We start from the raw sequence: 15,038 nt of genomic DNA, 5'->3' as shown, positions 1-15,038 counted from the left end.
CCATCCATTTGTTATTCAAAGGAAGGATATCACACATTGGCTACAGATAATTTGCTTTGGCACTGAACCACTTCTGTCTTCAAAAACACAAGGATGGAATTATATCACCATCTTTGATGGCTGAACCAGGTACTCCATGGGATTTGTTGGGTCCTGCACTGCAGCAGCCTACGATAAACTTGCCTTTAGGCTCAGTTCATGCAGAAGACATGAATGGTAAGCAACATTTCTGGGTTTCAATCCTGGAGACCGAGCCTTAATTGTCACTCTTGAACATTATGTGCATTATGTGACCTTAGTGCCTGTTGTGATCTCCACTGTACAGATTAGGTACTTTGTTCTCCCTGTCCCAAGCTATTTTGCAGGGGTGGGATGGATGGCTTGTTCTTTGCTATGCTAGCTCTACCAGAACTGTAGGCCCTGGCATGCTAGCATGATGGGTAATGCAAATTGAGGAATAATTTAGTATGTTTCCATCCCTCTGGATACTCACTTCATCACTTGCACGCACATACACACCCAAGCACCATTTTGCAACTCCCCTCCAGAACCTGGCAACTTCACACAGAAGTGACAAAAGCCATAGCAGGCAAAGTTAGTTCAACATCTTCAGGTAAAGATCTTAATGTTAACTCAACAAGCTACTCAGCAGTGGTGCAGAAGAGACTGTGTACAGATCTGCTAGATGAAAAGTGCCCTTCAGCTCTTTAACCTATCAGCACAAACCACAGAACCCACCAATCTGAGAAACTGGTGTGTACAGAGATATAGTACTTTTCCTGGGGTCACTGAAAGTCTGTGCTCAATTTTTTAAGGACACAGAGCTAAAGATGCTATTATATCATAGGGCTGAGAGTGACTGCAAAGTCAATATGGGATGAGCTTTTAAAAAATGAATTCCTGGCTCTGAGCCCACTTCCTGACAGAAACGAAAGATGCAAAGCAAACAACTGAGCAAAAAAGAAGGAATAGAAATTTACAACCCCACTGTGACAACTTGCTGCCCTATCTGATCATGTGGGGTGGGAGTGGGAGAGAGGCTGGATAAAGATGACATGTCTTCCCCAACCTTGTAAGTATGGTTATCCTGGCTCTTAGCATTTTAGCAGCTTTCTTCTCCATTGTACTTCGCACAGCTTATTACACCCTTGCAAAGTTCTTTACAGAGGTAAAATACTAGCCATCAGCTAGGTATCATGAAGCTATCTCTTTTGACTGAAAGATCCTTTCCATGGTCCTAGGCAGAGGTCTTTCCTAGCCTTGTTACCTGTGACGCTTTTATATAGAGACACCAAGGGCTGAACCTGGGATCCCCTGCATCACTATTCTGCCAGTGGCCTACTGACCCTCTCTTACAAACGACAGGGCTGAGATCTCACAGTTACATTTAGGGAGCTAATACCCTGCTCTTTTCTTTACAAACGGGCATGGAAACCCCAACGTTACCTTTGCTCTATTACCACCAGGCCCTGCTCCTAGGCCTGCTTGTATCTACAGCTTTGCTACTTCTGCTACATAGCTAGGGAGGAGGCGGTGGACTACCAGACAACATTTTCTTGAGAAGAGCTTTTGCTTTAACAAGGGTTCAGAGAAACTGCAGGATGCAGAGGCATACATAAATGTTGGCATTTGCATGTGAGTGCCCTCGCATCTGTGGAGAGGAGGGCCTGAGGCAGCACAAGCCAAACTAGCTAAGGCTCACAGTGTCTTATTGATGAGATTTAGCTCATCAGGCACCTAATATTGTGCATTTTTCAATGCTCCTCTTTATCTGTTTTGCTCTCCCATTCCCTGGGATGGCTCATTAGGAGACTGATGAATGGCGCTTGAGGCTTCAACAAAAGCAACACTGCCAGGGCCCGCTGATTCCATGAGGCCTGCCTGTCCCCACCTTTGCCACAAGAGACACTTACGAGGGAAGGAGGAAGAAGGGAACCATGATGAGCCCATCCTTCAGCCATGCTGGAATCAATATATAATCTCCCTCTCAGATGCCCAGCGAGGTTTCTGTTCTTTTTGTCCTCTCGCATGCTCTGATATGTTATGGCGCAGCTGTCACAAGGAGTCTGAAAATCCCAGGTGTCCCTGTAGTGTACACCTGCAGGACCCCACTCACGCCAATCTGAGAAAAACTGACTTGGGTGGCAGGTGTATAATCTGGGCTGTGTTTAGCGTTGCAAGGCAGAGGTGCTCCTGCGAGGTCTGCCTGGCAGGAAGTGCGTTAAGCAGCAGATACGGCTGCTCTTCCTTTTCTTTGCCCACCAACAGCCCTTGCTTTGGCCCCAAGGACACAGGCACAAACCATCCTGCAAAGAAGCAGTCGTCTCCCACTGCCCCTGCCTGCCAAAACTGCATTTCCATATGCAAGCATTTTCACTGGCCTGATTTGCATGCAGCTCTACTTGGAGGGGGGCTGGGGGTGACATGTGTTTCCCTGCTAGCGAACGGCTAGCTGCAGAGCCTGTTCCAAGCATCGCAACCACGTCTTCCATTTTACAAAAGCCTGCAATCCTGATCCCCCTGCAGTTACTCAGATGAATGAACAGAGATCAAGGGAGCGATCCTGTGTGTGCTTAGACAGGAAAAAACCCTCCAACTCCCAGAATGTCCCAGCCAACCATGCTGGGAAATGCTTAGAGTTGTACTTTTTTCTGCCTACACAAACACAGGACTGCACCCTAAGTGGGCCCCTTAATACAGTAAAGAAAATGTCTGGCAAGACATGTTTGTTCAACATGTTACCACATGTTAGAATTAGTTTCTGTTCCCCAGTGTCATGAGGCAGCTGCTCCTTCTCCCTCCTATTTATACTCCAAGGTCTCTAAGAGATCGGCCTGCCTAAGCACTGCCCTGTAAAGGCCTCCAATGTTTTGGGCATCTTTTCCCCACATCTTAAACCTTCGTTCACAGGAGTTGCTCCCGCTGTTTACAAAAATGCTCTGCAATATGGAACAAGGAGAAAGTGGGTGCCAGTGGACAAGATCCATTTGGCACAAAGGTGATGTAGTGGCTGAGGAGCTCTAAGGCCAGAGTCTGAACGATGAACTTAGCTATGGAAGTCTATTGCAGCAGCCTGACTGCAGGAAATGCTCCCTACTGTTTTGTGGACTAAATAGAGTCATTCTGTCTCTCCCGCACATCGAGCTTGCCATCTAGGCAATTTCTGATCAGTCTGGTCTGTTTTTTTAATTGCCTGGCACACTGCCATTCCCAGCATAACATAATCCAGTAAAAAAGTTCCCTTCCCACTCCTTTGTTTAGTATTATCAGACTTATGACACCACTGCCCCTGGATCTGCAGCCTAGCTGCAGTGCGGCCGCATGACTTAATAGGGTGAGTTGGGATTTGGTGCCTTTGGCGCATCCAAATGATCAGTGCTGTGATAATGCTGTTCCCGAGACTGCCTGCCAATGAGACAGCTTCCAGGCAGCAGTATGTGAACACGGAGCATCTGTTAGGGGAGAGGTTCAGTGGTCAAAAGCAGCCAGAGGTTATTCTGTTTGGAAGCCTAGAACAAGGCTAGCTGCAAGAGACTGCATGTGCACGTGTGTGCAATGGGAAAGGTTCTTGCAGAGGAGGTATCCTTAGATAATTTTATCTTCTTGAAGAACTGGGGAGGGAGAAAGGAGAGGGATAAATGTGAGGAATCTCCTAGGACTGTTGAGAAGCCACCCCTCCTCAAAGCAACCCTTAGGGCTGATCCACCACCAGTGACTCTGTGCCACAAAGTCATGCACTTGCTATATGTTTGCAGCTAAGTACCCAGAACTTTCACATTGTTGGACTGCAACTCCCATCAGGCCTAGTTAGCATAGGCAATGAAGGATGACGGGAGATACAGTCCAACAACTTCTAGAGTGCCCTATGCTGCTGGTCTCTGGTTTGCAGGATTATTCACTGCAGCAAATACCAGGACCTGAATATTCTGGAAAGTACCTGCCACACGAAGGGTGAACTGATTCTTGGTACCGGGGAAAACAGTACATTGGGTTTGGCATCAGCACTGAAAACATACACATCCTCCCCATGGGTCCTGGTCCAGAGGAACGGATGGCGCCAGTACATTTTATTTGGGTGGCAACATCTGGCAATGCCATATTCCAACAGCATTAAGTCATTTCTTCCTTTATCCTGCTTGGAATGCAATTTGTCTATTTCAAGAGCAGGGATATTTTTGAATGAAAGTTTTTTGGGTTTTTTAAATAGACAGGCTCCTGGTGTCTCCCACACACAGTTTTAGGAATATTTCCAGACCACCCAATATCACATTCTCAAATTTGTGAATGACTTTGCCTGAATTCTGTGCATAAAGGAAGAACTGTTGACCATGACCATATCTGGTCTCAGCAGTTTTGCAACTGCAGAATTTGAAGGCTGCTACAGAAGACTTACCAAAAACTGTTTCTGCCTATAGAAACATAAAGATAAGTGAGAAAGGAGCTAAGACTCATCCAAAACTTTCCCTACAGTTGCGAGTTTGCAGAAGTGCAATATATATTAGCCCTTTCCCTTTCTCTAGATTTCCAGCCTTTCTTCCAATAAATGCCTTTCTTCCACACCTGTACCACCATGGTTATCCCAAGCTGTTCTCCCAGATAGTCCCTGCAAAATCCCAAGATAGTGCAAAAGCGGTAGCCAGAGGTAAGCAAACCTTCTGGTAAACAAAACCAACTTAAAATAATGGTGCTAGGAAGCAGAACAAGAAGAATGTATTGGATACAGTGCTCAGCTTAACAAAATGGTTTCGGCTGCAGCAAAGCACTGTTCTTCACACATCTTTGCAAAATGATGTACACTCTGCACTGGCAATATACTTTTATGGATACAGGCCATCCCTAGACAGAAGCAAAGAGTGAAGTGCATGTAAGCGATACCATAAATTACGCTTAGTGGTGATCACTTGCCGTTTGCATAGCTTTCAGCTTGCTTGGAAGGGTTTCAAGCTTTTCTTTATCTTAATGAGGGACAGTATCCCACAAAAAACAGCTTTGTGCCAAAATGACTTGCTGAGTAAAAGCCTGGCAGGATCCAGTGCGGCATCACTTTTGACTGACGAGAAACATCTCTCTGCAACTGCCATTAACCCAGGTTTCCTTATGAAGGATGCATCAAAACTACAGCTCCTTTGACGCTCAGGCTTCAGCTGCACCCATCATTCATCCCTGATGCAGCAGCTCATGGCTTGGAGCTAGGCAGTGGCTGCAGGTTCTTACCTCCATGGAAAGCCCCTGGATCCTGTTCATGCCTACTGATTGTGCTAGGCAGAAAAGGCCAATGAAGAATGTATTACATACTAATGCAGCATACAGTGCCTTGCTATAAAAGGAGGAGTGGGGGAGAACGACAATGACCAACCTTGCATTAACTTAACAAGACACACAAAGATTCTAGGAAATGAGAGCCACAGCACTCTGGCTGTCTTAGGCAGTCTCTTCCTTGGTGCAATTATCTATTCTGAACCTTGTAGCAGCTCCTTCCCTGGTCAATCTCTAAACCTTGTTTCAGTCAACATGTAACTAAGGGTGGATCTTAAAAAGAACTACCTGTCTCTGCACCAAACTGATTTATCATGAAGATGGACAGAGGGGTGGGGTAGCAGCAGAGTAGCCAAGTCTGTGTTTCAGAGCAGGTCCTAAATCTCACATGTTCCCTGAGTATTCCTGGTGAAATATAAGGATCATATTTTTCATACCTTCCATCAAAGATAGCTAAAGGCTTTACAGGAAAAATGGAAAAGCAGTCAATATTGTGACCCTAACTTTGCAGAAAATGAGGACAGGTCAACTATACCGAATGCAAAACCAGGCCCCTGAATTCCTGATTCCACACATAGTACTCTAGCCAGTGCAGTGTTCACCCTCACTGGATAAATTTTTCTAGATAAACTAGACAAATCAGACACCCAGATCTTTTGCCTAGCATTGTAAAAAAGATGCTCAGCTCTTACCTTTAAGAACTTGTACAGGAGGAATGTGAACCAGTTTGTCAGCATCTTTTCAGCCACAGACTCTGTCCTGCAGAGGAGGTAGAGAGTAAAGTGTGATGATAGCAAAAATCAGAGTCCTCTGATCTTCTCTCGAAGTCTCAGATCTTTCATGTCTCTCTCTTAAAGGCTTTAAAGGTCAAACCTTGAAAGGAAGATACCTCAAAGCAAAGAGAAAAGTAGCCAGAATACTAGGGTTGCCATGGCAAAATCTAAAGATAGTCTTAGCAGCAGCCAATCCCACTTTGCTCCCACAGAGCTCATTAGAGCTAAACTTGTCTCCTGCAGGCCTCAGCTGTAGGAACGTAGTTAAAAAAACAAAGTTGACCCAATCTCCATCAGGAAATCTCTCCGGTGATGTGAGGTACCTGAGAGGGTCCACTCAATGTCCTTCTGGCACATGGAAAAATGCTCCCTTCATCCCTGCTCCCTCTTCTAATGAGTTCAGGAATCTGTATTTTCACAGAGTGGGATTTACAAGACTCCCCGATACATTCCAGCCAGACAACATTTTTTAAAGCAGGCAGCTGGTGAATGCAAGCAATTCTGAACAGATTCAAAATTCTTTTGCATATTAGTAAATTATCCCAGTTGGGAAGTACTCTGCAATGACTATAAATCATTTATTGTGTTGTTAATATTAATACTGAAACAACTGCAAAGAGCATGCATATCGGAATTTTCTGCCCAGGGTATAACACAGAAAAAGGAATCGCATGAAACAGTAAGCAGGCATGGGTGAACAACCTGCTATTCACCTCAGTGAATTATCTCTGTTTCCCAGTCATTCCTTTGAGTCTATAATTTCCAAGGGTGTGCACATGAGAGTGTGCATGACAGTAAGAATCAGAGATGTGAGAAGTGCTCATAAACAGCGATCTTTCACTCTAAAAAGGCAACAAATAATGCCTTGCCTGTTCAAAAATGAGGAAGAGATATCGGGAACGTTTACATTTGGGGGGCATTGAGAGGGAAATATATGCTGATTGAACAGCTGCATATTTCCCATGCGCAAGGCTTAAATTGACCAGATATGTTTTTAAACAAGAATTCTTTCTTTTGACTGCCGTACAAATTACACATTAACCTACGAGGGGCATTCAATGTATTCTCCGTATCGGGTTGATTTACTTATTTCATTAGCTAATGACATTATCTGAGGGTATACATGCAAAATTTAAAATAAGTGTGATCATTAGTTCCCTAGTAATCCTCAGTGAAAGACAACCATAATGACTGACGTGACAATGTTGAAGAAAATCGAGCACCGCGCTGTGATGAAGTTCCTTACAAAACAAGGAAAAAGTCAAAAACTCATTCACAAAGAGATGGTGGCCGTTTACCAGGACTCTGCACCTTCCTTATCTATTGTTCAAAAGTGGTCAAGTGAATTTAAAAGGGGCAGAGAAAGCACTGAAGACGACCCTCGCTCGGGCGGGCCAGTAACTGCCAGTACAAGAGAAAATGTGAAAAAAATTGAGAAACTTGTATTGGAAGATACCTGAATAAAAATCAAAATGTTAGGAAAGATGACAAACCTATCCATTGGTACCATATTTACTATTTTTCATGACCATCTTAACCTTTCAAAGGTCTGTGAAAGATGGGCGCTGCGAATGCTCATGGCGCCTCAGAAACAAGTGCGAGTCGAGTACTATAGGGAGTTCTTAGAGCTCTGTGGTGAAGATCCATCGAGTATTTTTGACCAGATTGTTACTGGAGATGAAACTTGGGTTCATCACTATGACCCTGAAAGTAAGCAGGAGCCCATGCAGTGACATAAAAAAGGTGCTGACCCTCCAAAGAAATTCAAAGTCACTCCATCGGCCAGAAAAATCATGGCCACAGTGTTTTGGGACTCAAAGGGAATTTTATTGATCGAGTACACGAAAAAAGGTGAAACCATAAATGCAGCATCTTACGCAACCACCCTGCATAATTTAAGAGAAGCAATTAAAGAAAAAAGGCGGGGAAAACTGACCGCAGGTGTGTTGCTTCTTCACGACAACGCGCCCGTTCACACGGTGCGTGTTTCGAAGGCTGCTGTGTGAGACTGTGGTTTCGAATAAACCACCCACCTTATAGCCCAGACCTGGCCCCCAGTGACTACTACCTATTCCCGAATTTAAACAAAGATCTTTGTGGAAAGTGATTTTCCGACGATGAAGAGCTCAAGGCGGCAATTAACACACATTTTTTAGACAAGCAGGAAGGGCATTTTTTACAGGGAATTGAAAAGTTAATTTCTAGATGCAGTAAGTATATTGAAGTTATGGGGGATTACACTGAAAAATAAAAATTATTTCAATTTATTATTCCTTTTTCTTCATGCTGATACCAAGAATACATTGAACACCCCTCGTATATAGAGCCTCGTTCGATCCAGTTCTACGGATGCTACCAACTGCTGTCTGACTGCAGGCATTTGCCAGGACATTGACCAGACAAAACTCCAGATTTTGGTCAGCAATAAGGAAGCATCTAAGAAAGACCTTTAAAAAAAAACCAGTCCCAATTGTGGACATTTCTGCTACACAAAATTAGTGTGGGGAGAGGAGTAACAAGCCAGTGATGGTTGCTCCAAAGGGCTGTTTGGACACTGATGAAGTGGTTGCCACTGGCAGGGGCTTTTTGCCCCCCTCACTGAATGGCTTGATCACTGCTTTTCACAATAGGGCGGGCTTCCCAATTTCAGATGACACAACAACCTCTAGAAGAAGCCATGAGATTTCTGGGGATCTTGCTGTCTCAAAATAAGGCACCCTGCAGGAAGCCATCTGGGTTGCTTGCTGTTTCTGTGTCATGTGAACCCAGTCATTTAGTAATGTTGGTTTTCCTGTAGAATTTTTGAAATGGGTCCAAATTCAATACTTAACCCAAAGAGCTAACATTGTGACTAATGGTCTCTTGTGAGCTCTCTTTTCCTTTGGGGGAGGTGCCAGGCAGGTATGTCCACTTTCTCCTTTGATTATTTCATGTTTCAAATCCCTGGTGTGTGCCATTACTCAGAACAGTAGTATCCACAGCTTAGTGCATGAGTGTTTAGAATTTAAAGTTATTATGATAATGATTTTTATTGTTTATGTCAGAATTTCAACCATCTGTTCCAGCTTTGATGCAGATGATTAGAACATTTGGTGATTTGTCTGGCTATTCAATTAATGTCTGAATTTATGCCAGCTGGATATACTATGTCTCATAGTGTATTAACTAACTGGAAATTCTGATGGAGTCAAGATCTTACCAGTCATTTGGGAATATTTATTTCCAGTGCTCTATCTCAAATAATCAAGGTAATTTAAATAAGCTCATGGCTTTTTAAAAATGAGTTTGTGAAGCAAGGTAAGTACACTCAAGTTGAATACAATACCTTAATTTGTTTGTTGTATCAGCATGCCTCTACCTAAACCTGGAAAATATTATCAAAAACTCAATGCTGAGTTTTCTAAATTGGGTGGGTGGAGGTCTCCATCATAAATATCTTTGACAAGGATGCAACTGAATACAATTTCTAAGTATGAGTAAGGATTATTTGTATGGAATTTTGGACTAGATTGGATTTTCCATCTTGGTTAGTTTTGGAATCTTCCTCTTTGGATCCTCCATTCAAATGGATGCTATCAGGCTCTTGGCACATTAAAATGAAGAGGGTTCCTCCCACAGTTATAGCTGAGAGATTTGTGGTATACAGTGTCATATTCAAGTGGTGTAGAATATCATATAAATTCTGTTTTGATCCAATTTCTCATGCTGAATTGACTGCAGGGAAATCCAGCTTTAAAAATGGTGATAATGTTTTTGTGGCCAACTTGGATGAATAAGTTGATCTTTACCTTAGAAAGATTAATGGGTGCTGCTGATGATTTTTTGTCATTCTCAGCTTTGCATGCCCAATATATTTTGCCTGCTTAACTGAGTGGGAATACTTGCAAATGCAGTATTTGCTAGAAACTAGGTTTGGCTCTGCTACTTTTACAGTTTCAGAGTCTCCTTTGCTATTGGAAGCATTTATTAAGAATGATCATATATATCTAATTCCAGTTAGGGTGGTCATGCAATAGTACGAGAATGCAATCCCTTTCAAAGCAGATTCTGCCACATCTTGGAGGTGGCTGTTCTGATTGTCATGACTGCATAGGAATGTTTGCATTTACCTACTCTATAGCCAGATGCTACAGGAGATTGCATTCTGCAGTACATAAATAACAGGTTTCACCCAACAGGTATGTGTTAAGCCTAAGAGGCTTGATGCAAAGACATCATGTGACCTAAAATAAGGGTAACAAGGAGGGCAAAGGGGGAAGGAAATGGGGAGTAACCTTTGGAATAACTGGGCAAGAGTGAAGCATTAACCCCAAGCCCAGGCCTGAGCCACTTCCTTCTAAACTGTGATGCATTAAACTATGTTCTCCCAAAAACTGCCATGCTCCTTGTTGGTATCTTGCAATCTGAGCTGCTTATTCCTTTCCATATTATTTTGTGTTGTTTTATTGAGAGACAGTGCAATGGTTAAAGTGTTGCAGTGGGGACCTGGGGGATGTGGGTTCTATTTGCCACTTGGTCATGGAGCTCACTGGGTGTCTTTGGGCCAGTCCCAGACTCAGCCCAGCCAACCTCACAGGGTTGTTGCTATAAGGATAAAATGAAGCTGACTAAGCCACCTAGATTCTTCCCAAAAGGAAAAAAAGTGGGATATTAAATGTCATAATAATAATAATAATTATATCAGAGAGCCTCCTGTTGTTACGGATTACAGTTCCCATAATCCCGTTACTGCATGGCCAATTATCAGGGATTTGGGGTATTATCAGGGATTTGAGGTTTCATATTGTGGTTTTGGCTGTACAATGTCCTGAAAATTGTTTAGCGGTGTGTGCACATGTCTTGTCTGCTTATATGTTTCTATGTCAATGGTTTCTATATTATGTGCATTGTTTAAGGTTTTAATCTTTGGAAACCACCAAGAGAGCTTAGGCTTTGGGGCAGAAGAGAATTGCGAGAAATGAAATCACCTAGGATCTGATAAGAAAGCTTAAATTTATTTGAGTGAAGTGTTTAGATTGTAAACCTTAGCCTTTACTGCATTCAGGGTAACATCAAGGACAGGATTGCACTAGGAGAAAGAAGGAAAGGCAGAACAACAGATATAGTGTTGCATGTTTAATAATAGTTCTTGTTCAGCAGCTGATGTACCTTTCAATATTCATTGGCCTGCAATGCAGGAAACCCATCTAGCTCCCATTTAAAAATTGATGGAGCAGGGCAGATGCACCGTGAAGCTGGAACACCGCCCCTGGCTCACACTCTTCCCCCACCTGTGTTGAGCCACTCTGCTCAAGAAAATCTGCTTGGCTGCTATATTACACTGTCCTATTGCCTGGTAAAAGTTGCATGGATTCATCTTGAAGAAACAAAGCAGCTGGAAAAGAGTGAAGGAAGATCCCAACAATGCATGAAGCAAGCAGGAAGAGGATGTGACCCTCTTCTTGGACCAGTGGAGGAATAACAGCTTGCGCCATGCAAGTTCCTCAAACCAATCCCCACAAAGCATCAGACTGCTTAAGGAGCAGCAGGAGATAGCACAAAGTTGTTTTGTGTAAGGGATGAAAAAGTTTGCCCATTAACAAGCCTGGGGTGAATCAGGATCATCTGGAGGGCCTGTACAGATACTGTATTAGTAAGACAGAGTGCTGGTAGACAGGCAGGAATGCTGGCAATGACGAGCTGCTACGGCAGCCTGCAAGCATTCTGAAAGTAAGGCGGCTACAGTGAGAAGTGGTACATGCTGGCGCAAATCTACATGCAAATCTCAAATGATAAGTAGCTTTAATTAACTGAGCAGCTGCCATTTCTAGCACTCAGAGATTTCAAAGTGATGCCAGCACACAGAGCGACTGTTCTCAGGCTTAAGAACAGACATGTGACATCGACCAAGTTCTGCAACAAAGAACTTCTTCCTAATAACCACCAGATTTCAAGGCAGCGGCTCTTCTCCCATGAACTCTGGTCTCAGATACACAGGAGGGATTGTGCACAGGAAATATTTTAAGCCAGAGGTTCACCTCTGGCTTCTAAAATTTTATGTATCTTCCACTGTTGTATCCATTTTTTGCATCTTAAAGGCCAGGTTTTTTTAAAAAAAAATTAAAGCAAAAATAACAGGTTAATGAATTTCTATCCAATAACCATTTTTGCCTACCTGCAAGAGATCCAATCAGAGAATCCTAGACTATTCAAAGACCCATTGACAGAGTAAGATCCCAACTATCTTAGCACTGGTTCCATGGTCAAAGTATTGGCACCCTCCTTGATGTATCCACCAAATTCCTTTAATTTGCTCTAGGGCAGCTCCACCGTGAATGATGATGACTATTTCTTTGCTACATGACAGAGGAGACAACTTAGGTGTGGCCAACAGGTTGCCATCCTGCCAACACTCCTTACCTGGACTTGCACTTCACCCTATGGGAAATCTGAAAAGGAGACACGTGAAGCATGCACATTTCTGCCCCTTACATACCAAATACTAAAGCTGCCCTTTGCAAACACTCCCTTAAGTGGTTCTTAGGCAAATACTCACCGCCTCAAGAGCAGTTTTGGATGGTTCTTGCTCTCTAAGTTCTTCTCAATCAGGTCTGAGAGAAGCTGCTTGAGCACTCCGGTGGCATATTCCATTTCCCCTTGCAGGGCTGTCATGATTAACGAGGCCACATTGCCCCGGTCCCTCATGGAGAAGCTCCGCTGTGCCTCCAGGGTACGAATGAAGGTCAATAGGAAATGCTTTTTGTTCAAAAGCTGCCCAAAGAGGGTCAAAGACTTCTCCACATTTGCCTGTACCTGCAGGTGAGAAACCGTAATTACAGTCAGATCCAGAGAATTATGGAGCAGGCAGTAGTATCACAGAGCCCCTTGACAACCCAGTGAGATCAGGGAAGCCTGGGTAGAGGAGCAGCCCAGAACCAGTACATGAGGCAGGGAGCTCAAGGTCACAGGAACATAACAAAACAAAGCCAATTGTCCAGGTACTCGGCTTTTTACTCTGGCAGTGACCAACAATATCCCTTTAGAAGTTAAGAACCATCTTCTTTGTCCTTCCACATAATTACAGAATTGCGACTTGGGATTTGCTTTTCAAGCCTGATTTAGGGATAGTTTGTTTGTAACTGTACATTTGTAAGCCATCCCGAGATGCCAAGGCATGTGGTGACGGGACATAAAAGTTTTAAATAAATAGTTTAGAACATAAAATAGGAATATACATGGTCCCCCAAGAAGTCCCTTGCAATTGTGTTTATTCAATATGCAGTAGGGCTGCTTTTATCAAGGAGTACTTAACTTCAGACACTTTGCCACCATGAACATATTTAATGTCTCTACTTACTGCCAGTTCATAAAGCTAGATGCTTTATGCCTTATCTGCTTGGACATCCCAAATATTATAAACATAAACTCTCACTGATTGTAGCCATGAAATATTCTATACATTTTCTGTAAGGGTGCTTACACTGAGAGCTAATGTGGCATACAGGTCAGGGTACCATGGTAGACTGGACTTGTGAGATCCATCTTTTAGTCCTTACTCAGTCATGCAGCTCATTGGGTGACATAATTCTTAGTCTAGCCTAGCCCATTGTCACTAATTCTTAGTCTAGCCTAGCCCATTGTGAAGTTAAATGGGGAAAAGGAAGAGCAAGAATATTATTAATGTCTTAGGTTTGTTATAAGAAGAAAAGCAGGATACAAATAAAATAAATTTAAGTATTCCCACTTCACACTAAATTTAGGGCATCTGAATGCCATGGTCTTGACCGCAGAACAACTTCAATACATTCAATGCTTTTTCTAAATGAACTTTGTTCAGACCACTGCGCATGTGCATTTGATCAGTTAACATTTCTCCCTCCACCCCCCTCCTCAATGCATCTTATTAGTTATCACTGTACACAATTCCTGAAAACTCCACACAAGAAAAGATACAACTGTAGGAAATCATGAGGATTCCTTTCTATGCTGGTTTCCACCTGCATTCATATGGACTGGAAACCAGTAAAGACAGAAAAGATGCTAATCAGAAACTGGAAAAATGTACATATACCCCTATGGGAATTAATTTTAAGGGCAGGTATGGCATCCTCTTAAACCAAATAAGAATGTCAAAACAATGTTTTCTCCTCCTGGCCCTGGAAACATGAGTCAACAACATTCTACTCTTAGGTACTGCTGCCAAAACAGATCCATGTCTTAGCAGCTGGAAAGAGAGACAGATACATATACTGCTATTCGTAGCTAGATCAATCGCTGGGTCCTTCAACTGTTACAGAATTCTATGGCTAGAAGAGGGCTCTGATGGAGGGAGGTAGACTGAAAGGGCTCATTTTGGTTGTGCCCAGAACTATGTTCACGAAAGAGCATCAGGAGAACTTTCTATCTTCATGGAGGACTGCAGAAGGCCACAATGGAAAATGCAAAGAATATTTTCAGTGCAGCGGGACTGTCCCCCTTCCTAGTTCTCTGGGAATGTAGGATTCATTCATGGGATCAGTCACTCATCAGGCTACTGGGCTCTGTAGTTCTAATGCTAGCACATTCATAAAACCCAGTCTTGTTTCTTGAACATTTCCATCTCACTACAGGTCACTCTTATTTATTTGCATGGCACAGTGTGTATTTATTTATTTGAATACTTCTATACCATGCAACATACTGCAATCCCTAAGCGGTTCAAATTATAGCAAATACGTGTAACTGCTTCCTTTCCTTTTTACTAGTGCTTGCAAAGATCATCAGAATCTCGCATGTAGAATATTTGCATGAAAACATATGAGCATAAAGAAGAAAAATCATCTTTCCCATTCCTGGCACTCACAGACAGTCTCTCCTTTGTAGTTTTATTTAAAAAAAAAACATACAAGTGAGCTGGGCATCTTCTTCCTATGTCCCTAAAAAGAAGGGTTGCCAAAATGCTGGATTTGGCTGGAGACTAATTGTCAGATTCCTCCTGGCTAGATTTGAGCATAGCAAACTGTCCCTACAGGAAATCCTGATCTTCTGCAC

The 15,038-nt window shown here is 43.0% G+C and overlaps 1 protein-coding gene across 4 annotated transcripts in view; it reads right to left on the bottom strand.

Moving 5' to 3' along the window:
- PLXNA1 (plexin A1) overlaps positions 1–15,038 on the bottom strand; it is a 342,839-nt gene that overhangs the window by 43,140 nt on the left and 284,661 nt on the right. For all 4 annotated transcript variants that reach the window (XM_044451657.1, XM_044451658.1, XM_044451659.1 and 1 more), the window contains 2 exons: positions 12,565–12,821; positions 5,949–6,015 (listed from right to left, as the gene is read on the bottom strand). In XM_044451657.1, the coding sequence (XP_044307592.1) occupies positions 5,949–6,015; positions 12,565–12,821 (324 nt within the window). The remainder of the gene's footprint in view (positions 1–5,948; positions 6,016–12,564; positions 12,822–15,038) is intronic.

The sequence above is a fragment of the Varanus komodoensis genome, unplaced genomic scaffold (genome assembly GCF_004798865.1).
Source record: "Varanus komodoensis strain SLA01 unplaced genomic scaffold, ASM479886v1 scaffold6_2, whole genome shotgun sequence".
Taxonomy (NCBI): Eukaryota; Metazoa; Chordata; class Lepidosauria; order Squamata; family Varanidae; genus Varanus; species Varanus komodoensis.
This window is presented reverse-complemented; position numbering and strand designations above follow the sequence as displayed.